Source organism: Xenopus tropicalis, chromosome 6, assembly GCF_000004195.4.
Source record: "Xenopus tropicalis strain Nigerian chromosome 6, UCB_Xtro_10.0, whole genome shotgun sequence".
NCBI lineage: Eukaryota > Metazoa > Chordata > Amphibia > Anura > Pipidae > Xenopus > Xenopus tropicalis.
The window spans coordinates 22,718,238-22,744,643 of record NC_030682.2 but is presented as its reverse complement, the minus strand read 5'-3'; the positions used below and the strand labels follow the sequence as shown (position 1 = coordinate 22,744,643).

The following is a 26,406-nucleotide window of genomic DNA, read 5'->3' as shown; positions in this document are numbered from 1 at the left end:
TGCAGCGCTGAACAATAAGTGGGTTTCATACATTGAACATACAGAGTAACATATGGTTACAAGAGGTGAAGAGAGCCCTGCCCAAAAGAGCTTACAATCTACAAGAAGTAGTGCCCCAATATGTGCTTCCGGCTAAGCCAGATGAATCTCGTGTCAGGGAAACATCACCACATGCAATTTTCTTCTCATTTCTGAAAAAGGCCCACATTTTGCAGATGCAAGTGGCATCAGGCACAACTTTAGGACTGGGAGACTACACTGGAATGCTGGGAAAGAATGCAGCATTTTCCTGCAGTTTGCCCAAGGTTAATGAATAAACACTTATATGTATTTGAGTGCAGCTATTATTATTAATACTCCTTGCTTTTAACTAAGGATAATATATTTATATCACCCAGTCCCACATTACCCTTTGTAAAAAAAAACAAAAAAAACTGGAAATCACAGTCAGAATTCTGTTTCCCCCCATTCTGGCGCCCGGCCATGTACCCTATTCAAACAAGCTTTGTAATGCAATGAGCTTTTGAGGAAGATAGCCAATGTTGTCTAATGAACTGTTCCATTCTGTGTGTCCAGATGATGTATAGGTTTTTCATGGCTTGTTCTCATTCTCAACTCCCTCGGCGCTCAGCCTTTTTTTTACCGAAAAAAAAAAAGCTCATTCAAAATCCATCGGCATGAAACTGGTTTTTAAGGAATGGAATCTTGCTATTGCCACTGGAGACTAGCGCTGGAGGGTGTGTGCAAAAATGGGTTAATTTTAACCTGCAGACGTGAGAGAGAGAATCCACTGTTGGTGAATAACAAGAGGCTTGTCTTGTACTATTGTACGTGGCCAAGGCCTCGACGTAAACACTTTCACTGCACATCAACAGGCAAAAAACCCATTTGTTTTAAATACCATCCCCTCCTCTTTCATGGCATACTACAAATGCTAAAAGGCCTCTTTACATGATTGAAATGTATGTCGTCTTTATTAGCTTGTGCCATATGGGAATTTTAAGGTCAAATGCTCCCCTCCTACTCCTCCTCGCCCTCCTCCTCCTCCTCCTTTTGCCCCCACTCGCCTTTTTAACTTGCTGAAAAGGTCTTGGCTCTATAGAGTCCTGCATGTTCCCCTGAAATGTAAAACCCAATCTGCACTTTGCTTAATTCAAATAAAGATAATATTTTATTGGAGCTGAGAATCGGCCCTTCTTAGCACAGTACAGTTTCTAGCATTAAATGCCAGCAGACTTCTGTGTTGGGGGAAAAAAAAAAAAAGAAAAAATTCTGATTTATTGCAAAGCCTTAACAATTACTAGTCTATCCCGAGAGTTCTGCCAATTTCCTTCCTAGGGAGATTTTCATTAAAGTGATTTATATATAAAACTTTGCACCATGTATATTTTTCAGCGGGAACATAACAGCTTGCTCTTCCTTGGATTTAATTGCCCTGCAGAGGTTGTAATTGGTTTCCAATGACATCATGATATTTTTATTACTGTTTTATGCAGCATGAGAACAGATATGGGACAAAGACTGGACGCAGGAGGCCCACCCGTTCAGCACGATAATATCACATAGGTGACAACTCAAGGGGCAAGGGGTGGCTAAATGGTTAAATTCAGCCTTGACCGATATCCGTGTACTATGAATAACTGTCTGTTCAGGGGCAGTTTATGGTGCATAGGTACATGGGCAGATGGGGAAGTGATGAGAAGGCGATGCTCCCCTTCACTTACTGCTATGATTGGCTGTTTGGTAGTCCCTATGTGAACTGGCAGCCTACAGAAGGCTTGTTTTGGTATGATACTGGGTTTTTATGCAACTAAAACTTGTCTCCAAGCCAGGAATTAAAAAATAACAGCTGCTTTGAGGCCACTGGGAGCTATATTCAAGGAGTTGGTGAGGAACATGTTGCTTATGAGCCACTGGTTGGGGATCACTGGTTTAGGCTGTTGTCTAAATGACCGGAACAGGATCAATGTGTCAATATTGTGTATGGCGCCTAGTATGCTTTGGGCAGATATTGGCTGGTGTAAGACTGCGTTTATTGAGATCTATGTTTCTGTTCTAAAGCTAAAACTTGCTGCTGATTAGGCGATGAAAGTGTCCATTTGTGCCAGTGGTTCCCAAACTATGGGTCTGGCACCTTGGGGGCTTGGAGCATGCATAAGGGGTGCTCAACCTGAAGGCCAGTTGGGGTTAAAAAGACTTGGGTGAAATGCCTATTTGGTCTTCTTGATACACTTTTTTGAAAGTCAGTAAAGAGTAAAATTCAGGGGGAAAATGTACTTTGCTGTCCTTGAATAGTGGCCAGAATGTTCCTATATCTGTAACGTTACTATGCAGTAAGGAGGCCCTGAACAAATGGTTTGAGCTCAAGTCCACCTTGGAGAAGCAACGCCAAGGTGGGCTTCAGCTAAAACAATCCAACAACCACTGCTCTATGCTGTAAATAGCAAGAAGTTTCCAACTGACTATTCGAGCACAGACCCCACTCTCTAAAAGCTTTTCTTCAGTGCCATTCTTATTCGCTGAGCTGCAGTTCAATACATTCCACCGTACATGGACGGCTATGGATTTAATATTACATTTTTACCCCGTGCCAATATTACTTATAGCAACAAAAAAATGATTGGATGTTTTTATAAATAGGCACTCTACGGGTGACTACGGAAAGTAACCTTTTTACAAAGCTTTTAAAAGCCAGCAGCGCTTTAGTCACCGAGCGATCCATAAAGCTGCCAAGTTCAAATTTTTAGCTATTACCGGAGCAATAATTCTTCTGTATTTCGTTATGTGGATTTGACATTCTACCCTCGTGCTAATTAGGATTTGAGCCTAAGCTATTGTAACCCTATGAGGGAAATCATTTCAAACTGGCGCAGGCACTTCCCTCCCTATAGCAAACCCAGCGGATTGCCATTTGTCACTACCTGGAATAGTCGGCTGTAGAAGAAAGGCAAGTAATGAAACCAAAGGAAGTGTATTGCACACAATAGGGTGATACCAAGACAATTATTATTATAAATTCCCCTTTAAAAAAAAAAAAGAAGAAGAAAAACCCTTAAGGTCAATGGTTTATTGAACACGCTACTTGTTAAAGTGAAATTAAATTACTTTGAGATGAAATTGACTAAAACAAACAAAGAAATCAATGCAGATTGATTGAATAAAAAGGATTAAGTATAGCGAGAAGGAGTTGGGTTTTACTAAAACCTAACATCGATGCTTAATGCTGAAAGCCCCTGGAGATGCTCATTTTTTCCCCACTCTTTGATTAGTGTTCTGAAAATCACCCAAAAATAAAATAATATCATTGTATGTTATGCAATGGCTTGGCTTGAACATGTGCTTTGTCCTTGCATCGCATTCTAAAAATCATCCATTAGAGCAGTGATGCCCAACTAATGGCTCGTGAGCAACTGGTTACTCACCAACCTTTTGGATAATGCACCAGGGAGGTGGTTATTTTTTAATTTATGGCTTGGTGGCAAGTTTTGGTTGAATAAAAACAAGATTTCCTACCAAATAAAGCCTCCTGTAAGCTGATAGGGTGCATAGAGGCCCCTAATAGCCAATCTTAGCCCTTATTTGGCTCCTCCATCAACTTTTATGATGCTTGTGTTGCTTTCCAAGTCTTTTTACATTTGACTGTGGCTCACAAGTAAGAAAGGTTGGGGACCCCTGCATTTATTATGGGTGACTGCCTATTGTAAGTGCCTCAGTGTGTAATCAACTTTGAAATAGGTGGGGCTAGACCAACATCTAGCCAATCAGAGGGTTATACAGTGCATGTGTAGAGAATTATTTGTATTGCTATTAAAAAAAATGGGCAGCAAGATGGCTCAGTGGGAAGTTTCAGGATTCTCCCCATGCCCTCCAGCTCTCCAAAAACATTAAAACAGGTTCATTAGCACCTGATAAAACTTGTAGCAATCCAATAAATGCAATTTTTTGAATGATGGGACAAGATTAATGCTATCAAGTAAAGCAACATGTCAACAAGGGTTAGATATACAGGTACATTGGCTGTAAAAAGAAGTTGTTTAATGGCAAACTGCATTCTAACCCTTTTATATCTTTTATGACTTTGGCCCATAACACAATAGTGTGCATTGTGAGTAAATTCACAGCAGAGCTGGTGTTTCAGTAAGTGCAGGCAGATTCAGATGTTTAGATTTCCAGAAAATCAACACAACTGATGTGACCTGAGGGAACGTATAATGGTTGATGTGTAGCATAAATGCTTCGTCCAGACTATGGAGGAATTACAAAGGTAGAGAGGTATCCCTTGGTGTCTATTATAGTGATGAGGCTATTACAGGATTGTTAAAGGTTGCAGTAACCATTTAGAATATGAAACTCTTTACAGTAAATCACTGCTTGGCCTATTTCATAACAAGAGTCCTGCATAAATATGGTTATATTTCACAGCTAGCCTCTATCAACTGTACATACTTGACCATGCAATTCCAAGCTGACTGATACAGAGAAGCCTTTATATATAATGATGGGTCCAAGTCCAATTGAAGTAATAGGGATCAGCCAAAACAGATTTTTTTTGAACACCCCACAACATAGATACAATGGGTCTGTCTAACTTATGGCACTTGGGCCCAGGGCAGTTGCTACAGCTTGGACACCCAAAACCACCTCTTGATATGGCAGGACTGAAGTTTCTTGGTGGCAGAATCCAGGTATCTGCCCCCACTTTTGAAGGGAACACTTGGCCTCTTTAGGAGGAAAGGGAGGCCCAAACAGCAACACACCAGTTTGGTTGAGCTACAACATCTATAAACCCTGACCAGCTGAACAAACAAGAGCTGATGGCCTGATATCTGGCTAACAATATTATTAACTTTGATATATAGGTTTCAGCTTGGACGCACTTAGCAGTGCTACAGAGTTGATAATCAGATGCAATAGAACATCAAACAGTACATGAAAAAAAAATCAGTACCTAAAAATGTCTTGCAGTTTATTGTCCGTGTATGCCTTGGCAGATACTGGGCTTTGGGCTGATTATTAACAGCTGGGAAATATGGAGGATGGAGCTGAGAACTTTTGGAAAATAACATGACCTCCTGATAGACATCTCCTGTGTGTAGGGTGAATGCCGGACGCTCCCACAACACAGTATTCTGCCTGTGCTTGACTCTACTGCACTGTAACACAGTAATGATCTCACCCCAGGAGAGCCATAACTCAAGAACTGTTCAACATCTCGAAATGTTACCTAGCAAACGTCCAGTCCATCATATACTGCTATATTTATATCAAACAATCCGCCCTTCCCCAAACTTATATTCCAGCCAGAGGCCCTCAGCCAGCGATTACTCCCTTCTTGCTGTTTCTCTCTGAATATGTTTTTGGTTACCGGCCCCTGGCTTAACATTATATCAATTTCTTAGTTTTTTTAACTCTTGCTGTTTATTATTGCCCTTTTTACTGCTATTAGGTCCAGAAGAGAAATGATCCCTAGTGGATAGTCCTATTAGTCTCTCCATGTTTGGAAGTTTGTCCACCCCTAAATATGGCCAATATTAAAACAACAGGGATGATGGTAACATCTGGAAAGTGCATTTGAAGCCTCTTTACTTGTCTAGGTTTTTTGGCATTTAAACCCCATTGTCACGGGCAGGGGCTATTGCTTCATGCATGAAGAGAACAGCTGTACAAAAGCATAGTTCTTCCCCAGGAGGTATCCCAGAGGTGAGTTTTAATGGCGTAAAGCCCCGTAAAGCCCTTCTGAATCCAGTTAGCACCTCATTGACATGAATCAATAGTTTAAAGGAGCCCCAGATATCACAGTTCCACCTGTACATTATTAAATTGTCTTGTGGAAGTCATGGTGATGGGAATAGACCAGAGCGATGAATCTGGTACGTTCCATATGCCTGATATTATTTGCTAACCACCTTGCTCACCCCTGCAGTGAGTGGCTTGAAATAATATTTCCAGCCATGTTTATCATTACACAAGGTCTCTGCTATAGGGCTTTTAGATTCTACAATACCGTTGAGATGTAATTTGTAGAGGGGATACCTAGGAATTCACATATTCCCCTGTACTAAGTTAAAAACTAAAGCTGGCCATACACGGGCAGATCCGCTCGCTTGGCGATGTCGCCAAGTGTGCGATCTTCACCCGATATCCCCACCTACAGGTGGCGATATCGGGGAGGCATGTAGGTGAATTCTGCACGCGGCAATGGGGCAGTCGGTTCAGGGACCGCATCAACGTGCCGATGCGGTCCCCAATCCGACTAAATTTTCTAATCTGGCCGATCCAGATCTGCCCAATTTCAGGCCATATATCGGTCAGCCAGGCCCCTCGTTTCTGCTCCTACACTGGCCGATAAGCTGCCGAGTCGGTCCAAGGGACCGATATCGGCAGCTTCTATCGGCCCGTGTATGGGGGCCTTAAATGTGTTTTTGTGTTCCTTCCTGCCTTCTGTTCCGAATTGAATACTGGTGTGCCTATTAATGCAGGGGGACCCTGGACCTACCCCTGGTCTGGAGGTGACAGTAGCTCCAGAGTTTCCCTGTGTCAATAGGTATCAATCACCACAGTTTAGCTACAGCAAAAGAATATGGCACACACATTACTTGTAAGCCGAACACCATAACAGCAAACACTGGAAATTGAACCAGATAGACTGCCCACTTGCACCCACAATGGTGCTGGAATTCTGGGGAAAAATTATGCATTGTGGCAAAAATACAATTTGGTCATTACAGTCAAAATTGCACCCTACAGGAGAAGGTTGGGAATTAAGGTGCTTTCATACAATGATTACAAATCCTCTTATTCCTGGTAAGAAACAGTCTAGGACCGGGATACCCAACCATTTTTCACCTGTGAGCCACATTGAATGTAAAGGTTAAAAAGCCACACAAGCATTGATAGAAAGTTTCTAGGGGTAGCCAAATAACGCCTATGTTTCCCTTTTCGGTAGCCCCATGTGGACTGCCAGCCTGCAGGAGGCTTTGCTTGGTAGAATATTTGTGTCTTTATGCCTCCAAAACTTGTCTTCATGCCAGGAATTAAAAATGATGAACACTGATTTAAGTCTACTGGGCGTTCTGATCTGGGAATGTTGTAAGAAATGCCCTTTAGAAAACATGCCTTTTGGAAACACTGAGGCATTGATGTCCATTGATGGTCAAAGGCTACAACTGCACATCAAACAAATGAGTGATGGTGGCACTAAGTATTGAAATCTATGGCAGTGAACTTTCCTGTGATGACAGTTGTGTCTACCAACAGATTCCTTCTGCCCACTCCAGGTCACCATCCCACAGGAGATAGCTCGGGCCACACTGGGTCACTTAGTTCAAGTAATAGTCACAAAAATTCATTTAAAACAGCAGGTGGATTTCTGAACCCGTCGTGCATTTACATGAATTGAAACCACTGGTTGCAGTTTCCCACGGGATTTGCAGGGAAATGTATAACAGCAACAGCCAGAGGCTGGTAATCTGAACATCCCTGCTTGCCATCTGTGATTGAACTAAAACTCTCTACTATTGCCAGATTTCCCAAGGACAGTGGGAATTGTAGTTAAGCCTCCAACAGAAACTTGTCTAATTCCCTCGCCCGAAGGAACTCGAGGACTTGTTTCATTTCGAGCTGAAAGTCGCTATCTAGTGAATGAGCTCCTTTAATCTGTCTGGAGACGGCAGTAAACAAGCTGTCTGCTCAGATGGGGATATTTTTTTCTGACAGAAAAGGCAGCATTTGGAAGCTATTGTAGACAGATGACAAGAATGGCATAAGGGGAATAATTCAGAATCCAGGTTCATTTAGACCCAATTTAACAGGGAATTGCAAATAACCCTGCTTTTTAATTATTCAATATGTTCATACTCATAAAGATACAAGATGAAGACGGAATACTTTGTTAATGATCACAATGACTTTTTCTTTGAATATTAAGGCTAAGTAACTGCCATTGTGCAAGCAGTAAATCTGATTTGTTTGCCTGACTTTAACTGGCTTACATGCCGTAACACTAATACGGAACTCGGGGGCACTAATGGAACAGCTCGTCTAGACTCGGCTCTGTTGGCATTGAGAGGGATGGGTACAACATGCCCACAGATGTCTTTAGTGAGAGTTTAACTGCTCTTGAAAAGAAACTCTCTGAAAATATTAATCTTTTACTGGAAGAGGCTGAAGATATGGAGTAGACATAGTGTCTGTAACACCTTCTCCTTACTTAGGACTCTCCATCATCCATCAGAAACCAATGGTAGCTTGATAACATCTGGAGGTCTCCACTGCAGACAGCATTATAAACAGCCTAAGGGGGATTTGTTCCTTCTGCCACTGTAGACAGCCTTGAGTGTGCGTGAGAAGGGTCGGCAAGCAGTTGGCAGAATTTTCTCTTGCAGCCCTGGAGACAGGTGAGGGCAAACGGCCAATGGCCACAGTGGTCTGGATGCCTTTACCTGTATCCAGGGCTGCAAGAGAAATTTCCGTTGATTGTGCCACAAAGAGCCCCCTAATGCCCCTTGTTCTGCACGACTGGCTGTCTACAGCGGGCAGGAGATTTGTGCCAGTCCTCCAGAATCAAAGGGAGCTCCATGAGCAGAAAGCATCTTTGTTTCACAACAAAAAACATAATAATTATCTATGAAATAATTGTAGAACCAGTGTGTTTTGTCTCTAAATGTACTTTCAGTTGTCTGTGCTGCAGTTTGAAAGTTAAGGAATGTTCTTCTGCTTTCCAGAAAGTGCAAATAAATGCAAATAAGGAGAAATATCAGGGAAAAGATGTACAAAATAGCAGATGATATTGTTTCCTTGCAGAACAGATTTTCAAGAGGCCGTTAATATGATTAAATACTCCATTGTAGCCCTTCCGCTAGTAGGAGGGTGCCTGGGGACATCCGTAGAACCCGAAGAGTACAGTCTACAGAAAGTTCACGTTCTGGGTCAGAAAATGAACTGTTCTTTTAAATAACTTTCCCTTTAGATCAGACTTCTACCTAGTAATGAATGGCTGTGATCTCTCCACTTTATGGTCGGCTCCTGCTGCTTTTGCTACATGGAAGCTGTAAGGAGGCCCCGCTGTGAGCAGCATGGGGCATTTATGAAAGTATGGGATCAATAAGCAAAATAACCTTAAAAGTTTTTTTTCTTTCGCTCTTATCTTTCCATATTTTTTTCCCTTCATCTAGTCTCAGGCTCCCTGCCTAAAGCAACTGGATACTGCATACTAATGCCTAGCACATCGTGTTGTATAAACACAGACAATACAGGAGTCGTCGAACTATAACTAGATTTAATGAAACATTACACAGAGTTAACTAAATGACAAAAGCTACTGCTGAATGTTTCCCAGTTGCCAGGGGGCATATACATTTGGGGCAATTATCCTCCTGGGGCTGTTTTGTAGCTGTGGGAGTCAGGGATCAATCACAGAAAGTGACATATACTCTTGATCTTAGGAAGGGGGGGACATCTGATCTGTATTACAGGGGAAATATGCCTTAATTTTGCTTTCAGTTAAGTGAGAGAGTATATTGTGTGCAAGGAACATTCAGTCTCTTCTATATACCAGTGGGGGCTACCATAGTGCTTGCACCAGCCAATGCATTCCCCAAAAATGTAAATATCTAACAATCAGTGTTGGACTGGGAACCCAGGGCCCCACCAGAAAACCTTAGACCCTAGGCCCATTCTCCAAACTATTTTTCCTCCTTTCCTCACCCAACCTTTTATTCTTCCAACTATTTCTCTACTTTGTTCCCATTCAGAAATAGGGAATGACCATGAAGCAAGCCAAATGGTCAGGAGCAGGAGGACCCACTTACACCTGGGCCCACCGGGCGTTTTCCTGGTATTCCGGTGGGCCAGTCCGACACTGCTAACAATTATTTGACAAATAAATAAGAAATGTCTACTTTGGTGGGCAATGTGCACCAATGAATGCAAGGAGCTAACTTCTATGCTTTGCCGTTATCAAAACTCAATTAGAGAAATCTATCCAACAAGTGGATAGTACTGGCCCCCTTTAATAGGTAGAATAGCAGTAACCCATAGGGATCAATGCATTAACAGCTAATAACATTTTCATGTCATTTGTAAATAAGAATAGTTGTACAATAGGGGGGCACAGTTCTAAGGGAAAGGTGTCCTTTTAGGTCACATCTGAAGTTTCTTGATGGATTGGGCCTAATTAACTCAAATAGTAGCAGTACCCAAGAGACGCCCCTTTAGTGCTGTCATTAATACTGTTGGCCTTTGAACAGGGCCTAATTGTTTCCCAAAAAAACTGACATCCATCCATCAAAGTCTAAATAGCCCGGGCTCCCAAGTGAAAGCAAATAACATAGTCACAGGACTCCTAAAAATGATAACTTGTTTCTATATATAGGCAGTAACAGTCCTATGAAATATACCCTATATGTATACAGGCAGTAACAATTCTATGGCATATAGCCCATTTCTCTATAGCCAGTAACAATCCTACAGATATGCATTATTTGTATAAGGACGTAACAATCCTACAGAATATAGCATATTTCTATACAAGCAGTAACAATACCATAGAATACACCCTATGTCTTCATAGCCAGTAACAATGATACAGAATGTTCTATAGGAGGTAACAAGACTATAGCAACAGCTGCACTACCTATTTATATCCACAAGAGGTGCTGTTGTTAGCAAGCAGTTTTTTGTGTGAATTACAGTATCTACGTCTTCAAAGGCTAATGTCTGGCAAATAAACAGGAAAAAACAAAAAATAGAAAAATACATTTGGATCCATTTTTCCTTTTAATCTAAAGATTCATTTTTAGCCATGTTACAAAGATAAATATTTAAATGAAAACACTTTGGGTTTATTAAGGGTTCATTTAACTCACTCCATTAAGCAGTATATTTTATTGAACAGTTACCTGTCTTAATTATTTAGATTGTTTAACTAGTTTAGCACTTGATAAATAGCTCTTAAACGATTTGTTGTTAACTCGGTGTAATTAATTATGACTGGTAAATGAATCCCCCCCCCCTTTCTTTCCAGTTGGCACGGCGCCCGAGATGCATGATAGGCCAGCACAAGCCTTCTACTGAACATTCTTCTTTGAAGGCAGACTTAAGGTCTTCATAGGGAATCTGAGATACAACACAGTGACTATTAAACTTCCCAAAATAATTGGCTTTAATATAATGTACAAAAACGTGAGTCGTAATACAGCCCTGGTCTCACTGTTACATTGGGATAATGTTGCCACACACTGGATATCTGGTCACTAATGCTGGTGATCCACCATGACCTCCTCATAAATCTCCATCCTCCCTAGGAAGCCGTCTACAGTTTCAAAGCCACAGTAAATGCCCATTTCACTCCACTTTATGGACTGGTTTACTTGCAAATAGTCCTGTTGTAATAGACTGGAACATTCCCTTCGTCTTCCCTTGAGAAGCTAGAGGTTCAGCAACTGGAATGACCCCAGGCATCCTATTCGAAGGAAGGGATGTTTAGCGTGTTTATAGGGAATTTCTTTAATTACGGATTCAGTTGAGAAGGGACTTGCGGAAGTGGTCACCTCTAGCCTAAGGGGCCACTGTTTTGCCATAAACCTGGCTTTTGTCTAAGCATCATTGAATCTCATTCAAACTGGATATTAGAACAGTAAATGGAAATGGTTTACCTATAAATAGACCCACGGATATTAGTGGGTCATCCTGTCTGATCCTTTGTACTGTATAAACTGGGCTGAATGTGGTGTTGTGTGACATACGTACGGTATTGGTTTCCAGGGAAAAATATATGTGAAATTCTATCTACTATTCTAAAATAGGGTTTGTACTCAGCTTTAATCAATACTTATCAAAAGTGAGTTAAAGAGACACTGTTATCCCCACATTTCCCTTATTAAATAATTATGTTTTACGTCTCATTAATTAACTGGCAGCGTTCTCTTACTAAATATTGTTTGATAAATCACATTTTAAATCTCACATGGAGTTCTTTCCTTTGCCTTGCTAAGCTTTCTGAATCTCTCTGCTCAATAAGGGCAAGGGCTCAAAATCCTGCAGTGATGTAAATAGTTGTTTTCAGATTGGATCATTGACCACTGAGGTCTGATTGGCTCTGTAGTAAGTTCTTCCATTACGCACAGCAGAACTGCATTTAGTCACTGCAGCAGAATGTGTAGGACTGTTATACACTGGGTCCCATTGCAGTTCATTTGTATCACAAATACAGTAGGTATCACATTTAACTGCCAAAATGCCTTTGCCATCAGCATTGCCCATACCCAACAACTGTTCTTTATAGAGACCATACTGGATTCCTCGGGTACAAGTAAATGGAAAGTGATTATTACTGACTGGGGAGATAGGGAGGTCAGAATGTTGATGTACAAGAAATGTACAATACATTCTTCCGCTCCATATCTGTGTGTAGTGAATGCTGCCATATTGCTCTCTCAGCTGAAATCTACCCTTGGGAATGATTGAAGTAATTAATGGTCATAAATAAATTGCATTGTTCAAGCCCAGGGTAGGCAGGGGAGGCACGTGCCGAGGGCGCAGTGGCGGTGGTTGGTGGTCCAGTCCCTTGTCCAATACGGACTACTTAATTCGCCCCTCCCTGGTCATCAGAACATGGGGGGTGGGGTTTGGCAAGGAGGCCGGCCCATGCACATTATCTATTCATCCTTATTCTCCTATCCAACATGAAAACTCTCTCCCTATGCGTTCATAATAAATACTTGGCCACGCTGCCTATAATCTGAATGTGAACATCATTAGCCACGGCGGAAAGCCTGATGTTCAATAAACCATATCTGTAGTAACTTGATTTTACCATTCTGCGGCTGCCTATGATTATAATGTTCGAAAATAAGCATTTTGGGAGAACAGAGTACAGATGTTACATAGCACGTAGCTGCCAGTGATTCATATAAATGGATGGAGCGAGCGCCGCAATTTGCTTTGCTGTAAACAGTTGCCTGCGCCCGTGTATAGATATATATTTAGTCTGAGATGATTTATGTAAACCTACAGAGTCTGGATTAATTCAAATTGATTGCAATTTGAAATAGGCAATTTGTTCCCAGATTCAACATACATTAAATTCCAGGGAAGGGAGGCATGATGGTAGACTGCTGGGGACTGTCTACAAATAAGACAAAGTCGATTGTCACTACGGAGTGAGACAGTTAACGAGTGACTATTTTGGGGAAGGATCAATAAGTCTGGAGGTTCCCAATTGCTGTACTGGCTGCTAAACTCTATATGGAAGTGCATCATTTCTGGATATCCAGCAATGATATGTGGTAGGACTATGGCACACAGCCATGTCACCCTGCTTTGAGAATCACATACATGCTTGTTAATTATTTATACAGCCATATTCACTCTATTCTCTTAGGGAGTAATGGAGGAGGATATTGAGATCTTTTTGTTAGGGTCAAATGCCCATAATCATCCCTTGGGCCCTTGCCCTCACTAACAGAGTGGCCACAGGTTTCTAAATGTTGCTACAAGCTAATTAGGGCCTGAACAAATGTTTAACAGCATGAGTGCCCCTAGTGGCCATACGCAAAAGCTCTTCTGTTATCTCTGTTCATTACAGAGGCACCATGGCAGCTCCTGGTCATATCTATAAATGTAAATGTTCTCGGACACATATGGAAATATAATTGCTAAAACAATGCCTGGACTTATTATAGAGTACATTCTCTGTGGCACACAGGAGAGTATCCCAAGGGTTATACCAAAGGCAACTTGAGTCTCTTACACCTGCGATCTGAACATCAAAAAGACCTCAGCTGTCACAACTCTTGGTGTGCCATTGCATTTATATTCAAATAAAAGATGGCATTTTTCCCCTTTATTTAACTGCCAGCCAGCCTCCATCCAACAGCAAGCGATTCGGCAGCCTCATCAGATGCAGTGTTAGCTTGCGCAGAATGTGAGAATTACAGCTAAATTTAGCAACCACATCAAGTCGTTTTGCCCTAGAAACTGCTGCATTCTGTCCACCAATGTATCAGCCTGGGCTTTGTGATTGGGGAAAGGAAGCTCTGTCGCACCCAGGCATTTGTCACCCACCAAATCAAGATGGCAGAGATATGGCTGCCCGGCTAAGTATAACTGCTAGCATATGACACCTCCTGGGAACGGTTCTGTGATGCCTGTCTAGAAGGGAGATAAAAATGCTGTATCTGTGCTATAATTCATGACAGGAGCCCGTTTGGGAAGCAGAATTTCAGAAAAAGTATATGCTTATATATATCAGCCAAACAAACTGCTGGGAGTAACGCAGAACCCATTTATTATGGCACAGTTAATCGAGTTCCTGAGCTTCAACTTTTCTATTACTCTCCATTGTTGTCTCAGCATCATTTTTATCTTATTATAATTTATATAGAATTATATTCCAATACAAGGTCTTCGGCAGACACTCCAGGGGGGCCTGACTCCCTCCTCCCCAAGTAGCACCAATTATTTTCCACCTTAAACTCTGCACAAAACCATTCAATATTCTGATATTTCTGCCACTTTAACAACCAACTTGACATTTACTCCAACAACGTCTCTAATGCAACGGCAATGACATTTTTATATTTCCTTAGATGGTGATATCTGATCTGATAGTAACGGCGCATCCTATCTGCTTAGTGACATAGCCCTTAAACACCATCAGCTGACTCTGCCGGGAAAGCTTTATAACTGCAAAGCTCGGGTATCAGGGGCATTCTTGTTTATTGTACGGATATATATATATATTTTATTGCTTTGAACAAGCACTACATTCACAGCTAGACACTTAAATAATAGCAGGCTCATATATCTTTTCTAAGCCAGAGGGGGCATGCAGCGCTCTGGCACTCACAGGATAATAACCGTGTCGCATTGAAAAAGTTACAAAACAAATAGGCATGTTTCCCGAAGGGAATGGAAATAATCAGCCCTGCTATACCAGGTTGTAGGTCGGGATGAAGCACAATAAAATCAGCAGGGGGCAGCCTGGCTGTACTGTAGCAGTTGGGGCCAGCTTGAACAGCTCCTCTATATAAAAGTTGCTGTGAGGGCATAGCCGAGGGCCGTCTTACCTATAAAAGGTTCTCTGAAGCTAAAATACTAATAATAGACCTTATTGTCATCACCGTTCGTTTTCTTTACATAGACTGGTTTTTACAGTAACAAAAAAAAAGCAGTTATGGCTTCCTTTGTCCTGCCAGTCCCCATACCATAAACTCGCTTTAGATATGCAGAACAATAGGGGCACAAAACACTACAAATTATAGCTGGCTGTGACATTCTTTCTGTGTTATAGAAACTTGCATTTAGTTTGTTAATTAGAAAAGTAGTAAAGATTAGAGAACAAACAAGTGAGATCCACCTCATAGGGAAAGGGAAAAAGGGATATTAAAGTTCAAAAATGGCCCTGACTCTTTCATCTAGTGCTTTTATTTCAAGCTGCCCTCCTCCTTGCAGGTTAGAACTTTGGTGATGCCCATTTAAATCAAAATACATATAAAAAGAGTATCAGCCATTCAGCCACAGTTTCATTAAAGCAAATAAATTCCACCTCCAAGTCCCACTCAATCTGACCTTCATGCTAAACTTCCAGGAATATCTAGAAGAACAAAAAGGCCTTCAGTCGGAGCCCCCCCTGCAACAACTGCTTCAGGCCCCACAGCAGGGTCAGCCCATCAGTTTGGAAACCAGCAAACAAGTGCTGCCTCCACATCCCACTCAATCTGACCTTCATGCTGGGCTTTCAGGAACATATAGAACAACAAAAAGGCTTTTTTCCCCAAATCTCGCCCTAACTGGCCTTCACCCTAGCCCCCCTTGCCACTGCTCCAGGCCAACCCAACAGGGTCAGCCTCAGTATCTGGGAACTAATACTCTAAACCCATTCCAGAACCTTCAAAATGATCTTGTGAAAAAGTAAAGACTAGATATTTCTATCTGAGGCTGGCAGCTCCTGGCAGAAACCATAGTAATGTTTCAGCCATTTTGGTGTTTCTCCAAGTAGACAAATGGTCTCTACCAGAGACCCCCAGCCAGTAACACGTGAGCAACATGTGGCCTCAAATCAGGTGCTTATTTTTAAATTTCTGGCTTGCAGGCAAGTTGGGGAGGATTAAGACACAGGTTTATTCCAAGAATATCCTAAACGCTGGCAATGCACATGTGACTACCAAATACCCCATCAAAGCTCTTATTTGTCAACCCCTAGAAACTTTGTTAATGCCTGATTGGCTCCCAAACACTTTTACATATGAGTGTGGATCATGGGTAAAAAAGGTTGGGGACCCTTTGTCTAGATTATGTTATGAACCACAAATCCATGGCCAATGAAGTTAGTTTATGAAGAACATCAGTAACTGAAACCAATCAGAAAAGCTAATGGAGAACATCAGCAGTGGGGGCCAACTTATGGAGTATATCAGTAGTCAGAGCCAATCGGAATAACTTATAAAGATATCGACATGGAAGACATTTCAAGGATGGCTGGTAGAACACCCAAGTAATGTCTAGTCATCTCTGCTTGTAACATGATAATATTTTGCTTTCTAATTTACAGATATAGGGACCCTTTATCCAGAATGCTTGGGACCTTGGGTTTTCCGGATAAGTGGTCTTTCCATAATTTGGATCTCCTACCTTAAGTCTGCTAAAAAAATTATTTAAACAGTAATTACACCCAATAGGATTGTTTTGGCTCCAATAAGGATTAATTATATCTTAGTTGGGATCAGTTTTATTATCACAGAGAAAAAGGAAACCATTTTTAAAAATGTGAATTATTTGATTAAAATGGAGTCTATGGGAGATGGCCTTTCTGCAATTTGGAACTTTCTGGATAATGGGTTTCTGGATAAGGGGTCCGATACCTGTACATAATAATCCAATGAATGTATTAAATAATAATAAATAAATTGCAAAAAATGGAATTCTATTTAACATGTATTGCTTAACATTTGACATATTAACTCATAACCTCACAGCCTCTTTAATGATTAACCCGAAGAATTGACTTGGCCCTGAGCGATATACAGGAGTAAAATATTAACTCCTGCCCCCCCCCCAGCAATTGCAAAGTTCGCGGAAAAAACCTTCATATGGAAAGGATCATGTTATCTTCTATGGGGGGGGGGGGGGGGCATTACTGCACAGAAGCCAGATACTTGAGTCCACTTTCCAGTATCTTTGATAAGAAAATCCAGTGTTATCTTTAGCTGTGACATCACTTTGTACACTGTTTGCTTTGTGTCACTGATAGGGACGAGGAAACTCTCGGATAAAGCCTGCACTTCATTACTGCCAGCTGTTTGCTCCCATTCACACGCTGGGCCTGCTGAAAGGCTTTATGTGGGCACCCTATGAGCTAAGGCTGAGGAATTCCAAGCCAAAACATGATAGAAGTGATTAAAGTCTCTGCTGAATGTGCTTGTCAGGGCAGATCGTAAAAGAGCTGGGATGGCCAGACGCCTCCTGTTTTGTGCATGTTTAGTAACTAGTACAGTGAATGTTCCAGCCCGGTCTCGCCCCGGGGCGTAGGGAATGGGAGCTTAATCATAAAGCGTGTAGGTGTGAGCTACGCATATACATATTTAATTGGTCTACAATTGGTCTACAGGGGATGTGAACTAAACTTGCCCTCTCCTAGTGATGAAAATGTGTATGTTGTAACAGTGCAGGGCCCATGAACTGAAGGCTTAGGGGGCACATGTAGCTCCCATAGATGTTTTATGGAATTTATTTTAGCACTTTGTATCAGTGACCCATAAACTGTGTGGCTAATCTTCCTAGAGGGGGTCCTAGACAGTGGCTAGAGCAATGGGGGGGGGGGGGATATTTATAAGGGAAGTACCTACTGGCTCTTTAGGATTCCCTACATTAAATGTTACTAAGGGTTAGATTTCATCGGCAGATTTAAGTTGCCAACTCAAGTCCTTCGGACAAATTTAGCAGTTTACTTGTCTGCCTATGGGGACCATAGATGGGCCACCTCGCCCCCACTGCTCCCCCCCCAGTCGTGCACAAACGCACACAACTGCGGGGACGTCTTGGAGTGGGGGAGCCATGAAATGAGCAAAGGGGGTAAGAGATCTCGGACTAGGGGTTGGCAACAGAGGTACTTGCCTAGCCCCCCTCACTGTTGTGCCCTATGCAGGTGCCTATTCTGCCTACCCCTAGTTCCAGCCCTAATGGGGAACCTCAAAAGACCTCCACGAAAATTCCCCAAATGTCAACGGGCAGGCTTGATTTTCAAGGCTCAGTGATGCAGTCCTCACCCTGACAGCTCCTATACCCTAGGTTTTGACCTTAGGTGGGAATATCAGGAGAAAGGTACCAAACATATATAGCCACCAAACAAAAGGCTGATACAGCTATGGGGCCCCCTGACTAAATATTGACCCTGAAAGTGTGGCTAAGTCTGGAAACGAGTTGTGCTACACTTAAAAAGGAGATGCACTTTCATATATCGCTGGCCACTAACCTCCAGAGACCCCCTCAGCATGCTGGGATTCGTAGTTTTGAAACAGCTGGGTTGAAGGACTATGGTTATCCTGTTCATTGAGCAGAATCAAACTGCATAGCTGCTAATTATATTGAATGCATAAGGCAGGGCAGCCCAGAAATCAGTGTAGGCTGCAGCATGCATCCATTTCTAGTAAGCCATACAAAATATGGGTCGGATGTGTGCAGTTTTAAAGGGGTAAATTGGCAGTTGCTAATGGCACTAGCTGCTGGCACAGAACAGATAAAAACACATCTTTCAGAATCAATCCCTAAATTACAAGCAATTATAAACAAAAGGTAAGTAGATTAAAGCTCCGTAATTCTAGGTTCTGGCTGCCGACCCAGAAAAGCAAACAGCAGAACCAGATTACAGACGTCTGGGAATTATATTTGGGGAGGGGCAGTAGGGGGGGGGCTTATATGACCCCTTTTTGTTCACTTCCATTCCTTTTATGTCAAGTTATACTAAACCCAAATGAGTAAGTCTATAATCTCCTGCCCAATAGAGCACTTCCAGGAAAGAAAACATTAGGGGCTAATTAGAAGTTAAGCAGCGGCTCGCCTGGAATTTCCCCACCCAGTACCGACCCACTAGTATGACTCCCTGCCTTGCAATCTATTCGCTGGGTTCTGTCAAATCTGTTTATTGACGCACAACCACTCAGCTACCATTCCCAGTAGTCCCGGCTAGCAGAGGATGCTGGGAGCTGAGATTCACAGCAGATGATGGAACATCCCTAAAGGGCAACTCCACCCCAAAACTCAAAAAATATTCAATTCTTTTAACGTTAGTTGTGATTGTAGTTGCAATTGAAATCTGTAGCAGAAGCCAGCTGATTAACAGACCCAGGGGACAGACCTGCCTTACATTGTTTCAAATGAGAACAGGAAGGGTTAAAGGAACCCAGCTTTCAATAGCAATTGTATTTACACATGACTTTAAATCCATTGCATTGTGTAATGAATATATCATGGAAAATTACTAAGAATTATATTTTCTGTCATTGGGCAACATTTCATTTTTGGATTAAAGGTTGCCTCTAAAATGTAATTTGGAATGTTTAGACTAAACACAATTCATCTGGCACAGAAGGAGTTAAGGTTGAACCGTACAAGTCAGCAAGAGCCCTATCCCCTTGGGAATACCAAGGAAAGCCATTAGCACCAAAGAAATTCCAAAAATCCCACAGGATACCCACAGCAATTGCCTGGAAGTGAAAGGAATGGCCACAAAACCCCATGAAGATAAACAATATATATATATATATATATCATGCCTGTTATAAAGGTCTAGCACTTGGGCATCCTCTCCCCCCCCCCCCACTGTTCTTGGACTACAACTCCCAGCATGCCACCTTGGTTGCAGTTTAAGTTAAAGAAGCAACCAACTGCAAGCTGCTATAGAACAGCACCATGATACTATACAGCCATTTGATAATGGGAGCACTATGGATCACCTGATGCACAACAGTACCATGTTCCCAGCCAGTGAGTTGGCACAAAGGCTAACATTCCAAAACCAGAAGCCACAAGAAATTCCATCTGTATATTGTAACCTGGAATTTCCTGGGAAATCCCTCCCACCAAAAGGTACAACAATTCCACCAGTAGATCAGATTTATTGTTCTGAACATATATGTATAAATGGCCAATATATATCACAGCACTGTACATTAGCCCGGTGTATTCAGCACACAGATTTCATACATAAAAAGAACTGAAAAGCGACTCAGTAGGTAAATGGAGCTTTCAGTCTAATTTGGCAGCGCAGAAATGGACTCAGTCTCTGGATAGGGCTCAGCGCTAGGATTTGGGGGGAAGAAATGGGAACAGGCCAATAAATGAGATGAAAACCAGGCCAGGCCCTGTTAACAACATCATTAACACAGGTTAGTGTGAGCCCAGCGAACGTTTAGATTTAGTATAAGTGCCTTCAGCAAATGATCTGATATACACCCCGATCCCCAAATGAGGAGAAGTCTGCCAGTGACCCCCCCCACACACATACACACATACATACAGACACACACACACATACACACACACATATACACACAAACACATTGACACACACACACGTACATACAGACACACACACACATACAGACACACACATATACACACAAACACACACACATTGACACAGACACACACACATACAGACACACACACATAGACACACACACATATACACACAAACACATAGACACACACACATACACATATACGCACTAACATACAGACACACACACACACACACACATACAGACACACACACACACACACATACATACAGACACACACATACACACACACACATATACGCACTAACATACAGACACACACACACACACACACACATATACAGACACACACACACACACACACACACACATACACACACACACACACATATACACACAAACACATAGACACACACACACATATACAGACAGATACAGACACACACACATATATACAGACACACACACACATACATACGCACACACTCACTGGCAACGCTCCGCGGAAGCAGAAAACGCTTGCAGTTGCCGACACTTGGCCAGTAGATGGCGCCCCTGATTTATAAAAATCTGCGACTTACTTGCACTCCCGGTCTTCCAAGTCAAAGTGAGGGTTGAAGTTGATCATGATCCGCTGATACTGTTCCGGGGCCTGAATTAACCATTCGCATCTCTGGGATGGCAGATATGAATGAGGGTACCCAGTAGAAGTAAGGTAGCTGGGATTCGTGATCTTTATTGTATCTCCACATTTGTCTGCATTTAAGTACAAAAAAAGGGACACATGAGAGATGGCATTTTGATAAATGTAATATCTGTTTGCATAACCATTTCATGTACTGCTATATATATATAGACATAGAATAACCACAGCAAGCCTTCATGCTCACTAAGACTCTGTCAGCCGAAACGTTGATATTGAATAGACATTATTTATTAAGTAGCTACATTTATATCTATATATCACACACACATATACTTTCATGTGGGCACAGGGCTGTTCTGAAACCAGTGCAGTCACACTTGTTATTCTGTACTTGTCTTTTAGAGGGAAAGTTAATAGGGTATATTTAAATGTCAGTGATAAAATAACAGCGTTGAAGGGAGCTCGTTTCTGAGTGTAATTGGAACCTGTGATCTAAATGAACCAGCTCTCCGACTTAATAAGGATTCCATCTCCCAAAGAAAGAAAAGAGCCCAGCTCCAGACACATTAAACCCACAGAGTGAATGCAAAACGTGTGCTCTGGGCTCTACAGGCAGTCTCAAATTATTGCTGAGCAGTGTAATCTTATTAAGTAACACGTTTTAAGTGGCTTTAGACTAAACCATGCAGCTTGCCCCCCTGCAAAGTCTTGGAATGATAAGACATTCAGAGGTCGGGGCAGGAGGGTTTGTTTCAGACCCATCTTTTGTTTCATTGCCCCATAAATCTCAGCAATGTGGACTTGTATGTTCACTGACTAGACGTGATTTAAGCACAATTTGGTGAGGCAGAAAAAAAAGTTACAGGACAGATTGTGTTTTCTCTGCTTGTCTCTGAGCTGAGCGGATCAAAGGAACAGGGAGCGGAACGGCTCAGGGCTCGGCCGAGCACCCAGGGATCAGTTCTGCTCTGCGCAGCCCCAGCCTCCTCTGTTCCAACTGTGAGGGGTGGGATGCTGACATCTAGGCGAAAATAAATGAAATGATGCATTGAGGGAAGGTAGAAAGAAAAATAATCCAGGCTGAGCAGCAGAGAAGGTTTTCAGCACTTTTCCCTGAGCTACAGGTCCGCTTTGCACTCTAGAATTTATGGTGTGAACATTTACACACATGGACTGGGAATGTAAACACACAAGTCATCAATGAGCCCATTACAGCAAGGAACACTAACAATGGGGGCTGCCATATTCCAGTGATTTGTTATGGGGGAGAGAGAGAATGTTACTGGGTATGTACAATATACTAATCTATAGCTCAGCTGGACTGGGCAAAGCGCAATGATAATGAATGGGGTGTAGCTTGATATACAGGGGGTGATAGCTGATAGAAGGGGTGGGCTACCTTAATAGACTCCCAGGGGGAAAGCGAATGGGATTCTAGGCTCTCAGGGGTATCCCTAAATGTACATTTTCTCTTTACAGGAGAAACCAGGTCAACTGGAAATAAAATGAAATTCGCATGAAATATGCATAGGGCTGGCAGTTAGAGTCTTGCCGGAGAGAAAATGGGAAACGACATGAGAATCGTTATTATTTCTGATAGCTCCGGCCTGACTGGCACTTGGGGGCCCTGATCGCTACTATTCTGATGAAGGGAATTCGCGAATGGCGAAAGGTTGGATTAACAAAAGGGAGATTTCTGCTGCTATGGATGGTGCTGATCTATATCTAATCAGTGGGGCCTTAATGAGGCATAAAGGGGCACCATTTCCAATTAAAATATTGATTCTCTAGATCTGAGAATGATAAAAAGTCTGATTTTTTGGGGGAGTATGTAAACAAAAGATGCAGTTTTATATAAGGGGTTATAGGATATGCAGACTCCAGAACTTGCTTAAGTGCAACTCTCTTTGGGAAGCCGAGCTGAGTCTAAACAGCTGCGCTTAAACGCAATATTAGCGTTATACGCAATATCCCTACACAGTGCAAGGCATAGAAGATCTGGCTTCTGTTAGGGGCCGACAAAAAACAGACTTGCGTCCAGTCACTTGACTGAGTCGCTTCACAATCCCTGTACCAATCTGCGACTTGTTAGAAAGTGACAGTATAATAAGATAAAGAGACTTGTCAGACTCACAGGCTCACATGCCCCCAGCCCTTCTGATTAGTATAAACAGCCCCCAATGAGTGCAGCTCCCAATGAGTGCAGCCCCCAATGAGTGCAGCCCCCAATGAGTGCAGCCCACCAGGCCTGGAGAGGTTAATGAATGAGCCGGAGAGCTGGGAGACTGTACCTTGGGTTTCCTGCTCTGCGCTCTCTGGGTTAATGGCCCCAGTGACTCCAACAGGGTCATTAAACTGGTCCAGTCTGGCTAATACTGTCTGCTTCTAATGCATTTTATTCACATACAGATCTGTTCCAACAAACAGCTCCTGTCACTCCTTTCTATATTCGCTTATTATGGAAGAAAGGAAACCTTGCAATTGTTTCTCCATGTTTATTACACGGTTTCTGTAGAGCTGAAAGTCAATAAGCCCCATATACCATTTTTTCTAGGTGCGATGCGCCTATATAAACTGCATCTGGCAGGGGAAGATTCAGCGGCCGAAACGTTTATCAGTCCCTACAGCAGCGGAGGCTTAACGGCTGCTTCCAGCGCTTTCCCCTTAATTCCTCCCTGCTGAAAGGTGCTCAGCTCAGGGACAAATGTTATACACAGCCTCTATATATTATCCAGCTTCCCCCAAATATAAGAAACAATAAAGTGATATATGGACAAGCTAATGGAATTCACATGTACAGAGGAAATCTTCCATCAGACTTTTATATAAACCAAATATCTCCAGATACTCCCACAGAGCAGCAGCATTTCTGCCTTCCATTGCACAATTCCACACTTGTCACTTTATTTACTCCCAAATAAACGGATATTTCCCAGAAATCGTTCAAATAGCAAAAAACAGATTCACAGAAACAGTCATAAAGGTCATGGTGATAATGACATATTATTATGAATAATAGGAATAATACTAATAATAATAATAACTGGGCGCTGTAAGTATAACTCCCCTCCTTAGTGGATCCATTATGCTTTGGCCCTTTAGCACTAATATTAGGTGTGTGTTACTAGTGAGTTCACTTGTGCAAATATGTAATAATGTAATAATAATAATCCAGTGTAGGGCAGAGGCTTGGGATGCTGTAGCACTAAGAGAAGCAGCAGTGCAAGTGCCCGACACCGGCGGTTCTCCGCACAAGCTGTGCGCAATGGAGCTGCCCTGCTGGTTTCTAGGTGGGCAGAAGTGACAGTAGGACTCACCGTTCCTTGATGCCCAGGAGGAGCGGAGGCTGCAGAGGAGCCAGCAGGAGAGCAGCCGGAGAAGCATCCTGGGCTTGGAGCCGCGACACAATCGCACAGACAACGCAGGCAGAAATGAAATAATGTATATATCCAACGGTATATCCCACAGCTCAGCTCCAGCAAAGAGACCAAGTGGCAGTGCCCCAGATGGAAGGAACCGAAGCCTCCTGGTGTCCCCAATATCCTGGCATTGACTTTAGGGTTCCCTCCTCCGCCGATTCCGACTCCTGAGCCGTGTGTCTGCGCTCAGTTGTGCTGTTACCATCCCCAAACAGCCAGAAATAACAGAACCACACAGGCTCCTCCTCAAGCCACTTTGGCAAGTGATAAGGAAACCAGACGAGCCCTCGCTTTCCTGGAGAAATAAGGAAGGAAGGACAGAAATATGATGAATGGACAGAAGTGCCCAGAGACCCCCTGGAGCAGCTGCACCGCTAAGGCTGGAGCCCCCTGAGAAGTGAGAAGCAATGAGTTCTCTCCCTTACATCTCTATCTAATATACATACACCCCTCCTCTCTTATATAGGGCTGGAGGGGATGCTGAGCTCCTATCACAAGTGCCCACCCTCCCTACATACACATGGTGGCTGCTCCTCATAGAGATGCTGTGCCAGGTGTGCTCTGAGATTCCTTATACTTTAACCCCTTGTGTGCCAGCTATTATCCCCTGGTTTGTGGAGCAGATCCACATTCCCTCCAGGCAAAGACTCCCCTCCCTTTTACATTAGCTGTCAGTACAGCAGCTTGCCTCTCCAAGGATCACTAGCCAAACCTAGTGAAACGACCAACACAAAGGCAACCCTCCTTCTTGAAACTATTTAACAGGCAAAGGTGGGCATCGGTGCCAGCAGCCCCATTATTGTGAACAAGGGAAAGGGAGGCCCCCTGTGCCAGGTGAGCAGAAGTGGAACTGACAAGGCATGACCTGCCCATCTGTACCAGGTAACAATTCCTGTAATTAAAGGCTCCTACCTTCATTTCACATCCTGCTGCATTCCTGCCTCTCCTAGATACCTGTCCCCAAATCCCCAGTCTGCCATAACCAGGCACAGGAATAAGGCAGGAGAGGTAAATGTGTCCCCAGCAGTAACAGCAGCAGAGCTTGGCGCATCTGGCACCCTCTCAGCTGTAACCCCAGCACCCACTCTGAGCACTGATCTGTCAGCAAGATTCTACTCACAGTCACACCCCCCTTAGGATTAAGATAAGGAAACTATGTCACTAACCCAAATAATGGGGCAAACCAGAAGTCAACAGGTATAAAGTTTGGTTGGACCCCCCCCACTAGTGTGATGCTGGGGGGCTCAGGGATTGGTAGTATCCTCTGTACCCAGGCTTTGGAGCAGGTAACAGCCACCAGATGCTGCCTGATGATGATTCCAATGAGACATAAAGAGAGAAATGCAGTTTACCTTGTGCAGGTGAAGCAGGGTGCCCTTATGGAGAAGAAGGTGCCATGACAGGGTGGCAGGGGGTGTGTGATGGTTACACAGGGTGCCTTGCCCTTTGCTGAGCTGCAGTGTTTGTGGTTCCTGGAGGGGGGGATGAAGCTACAGATCCCAGCTCCCCGGCAGTAGCAGCAGCAGCAGCAGCACAGAAGGGAAGGCAGCGCTCCCTGGCTCAGTGTCAGAGCCTGTGTGTGTGATGATATCAGGAAGGAGGGTGCGAAGTACAAGGAGGGGAGGGCAGGAGGAGGGGAGCCATCACCGGGGAGGAGGAGGAGGCGGCTGGATCTTCTCCTTTATGATGACTGTGCAAGAAGAGCACTCACTTCTCTCTCAGCTCTTTCTGCTTGAAGTGAAATGCGTTGGGCTGTGCGTTACTAACCCGCTGCTCGCCCGTCTCACTGCAAAGAGAGATGGGATTGTATGGGCCCGGGGGC

At 43.0% G+C, this 26,406-nt stretch overlaps 1 protein-coding gene across 1 annotated transcript in view; it reads right to left on the bottom strand.

Moving 5' to 3' along the window:
* nrp1 (neuropilin 1) overlaps window positions 1-25,003 on the bottom strand; it is a 100,396-nt gene extending 75,393 nt beyond the window's left edge. Inside the window, exons 1-2 of the mRNA NM_001100222.1 lie at window positions 24,483-25,003; window positions 21,101-21,275 (exon numbers count right to left, since the gene is read on the bottom strand). Coding sequence (NP_001093692.1) covers window positions 21,101-21,275; window positions 24,483-24,549 — 242 coding nt within the window. The 5' untranslated portion in view covers window positions 24,550-25,003. The remainder of the gene's footprint in view (window positions 1-21,100; window positions 21,276-24,482) is intronic.
* Between the last annotated feature and the right edge of the window lie 1,403 nt (window positions 25,004-26,406).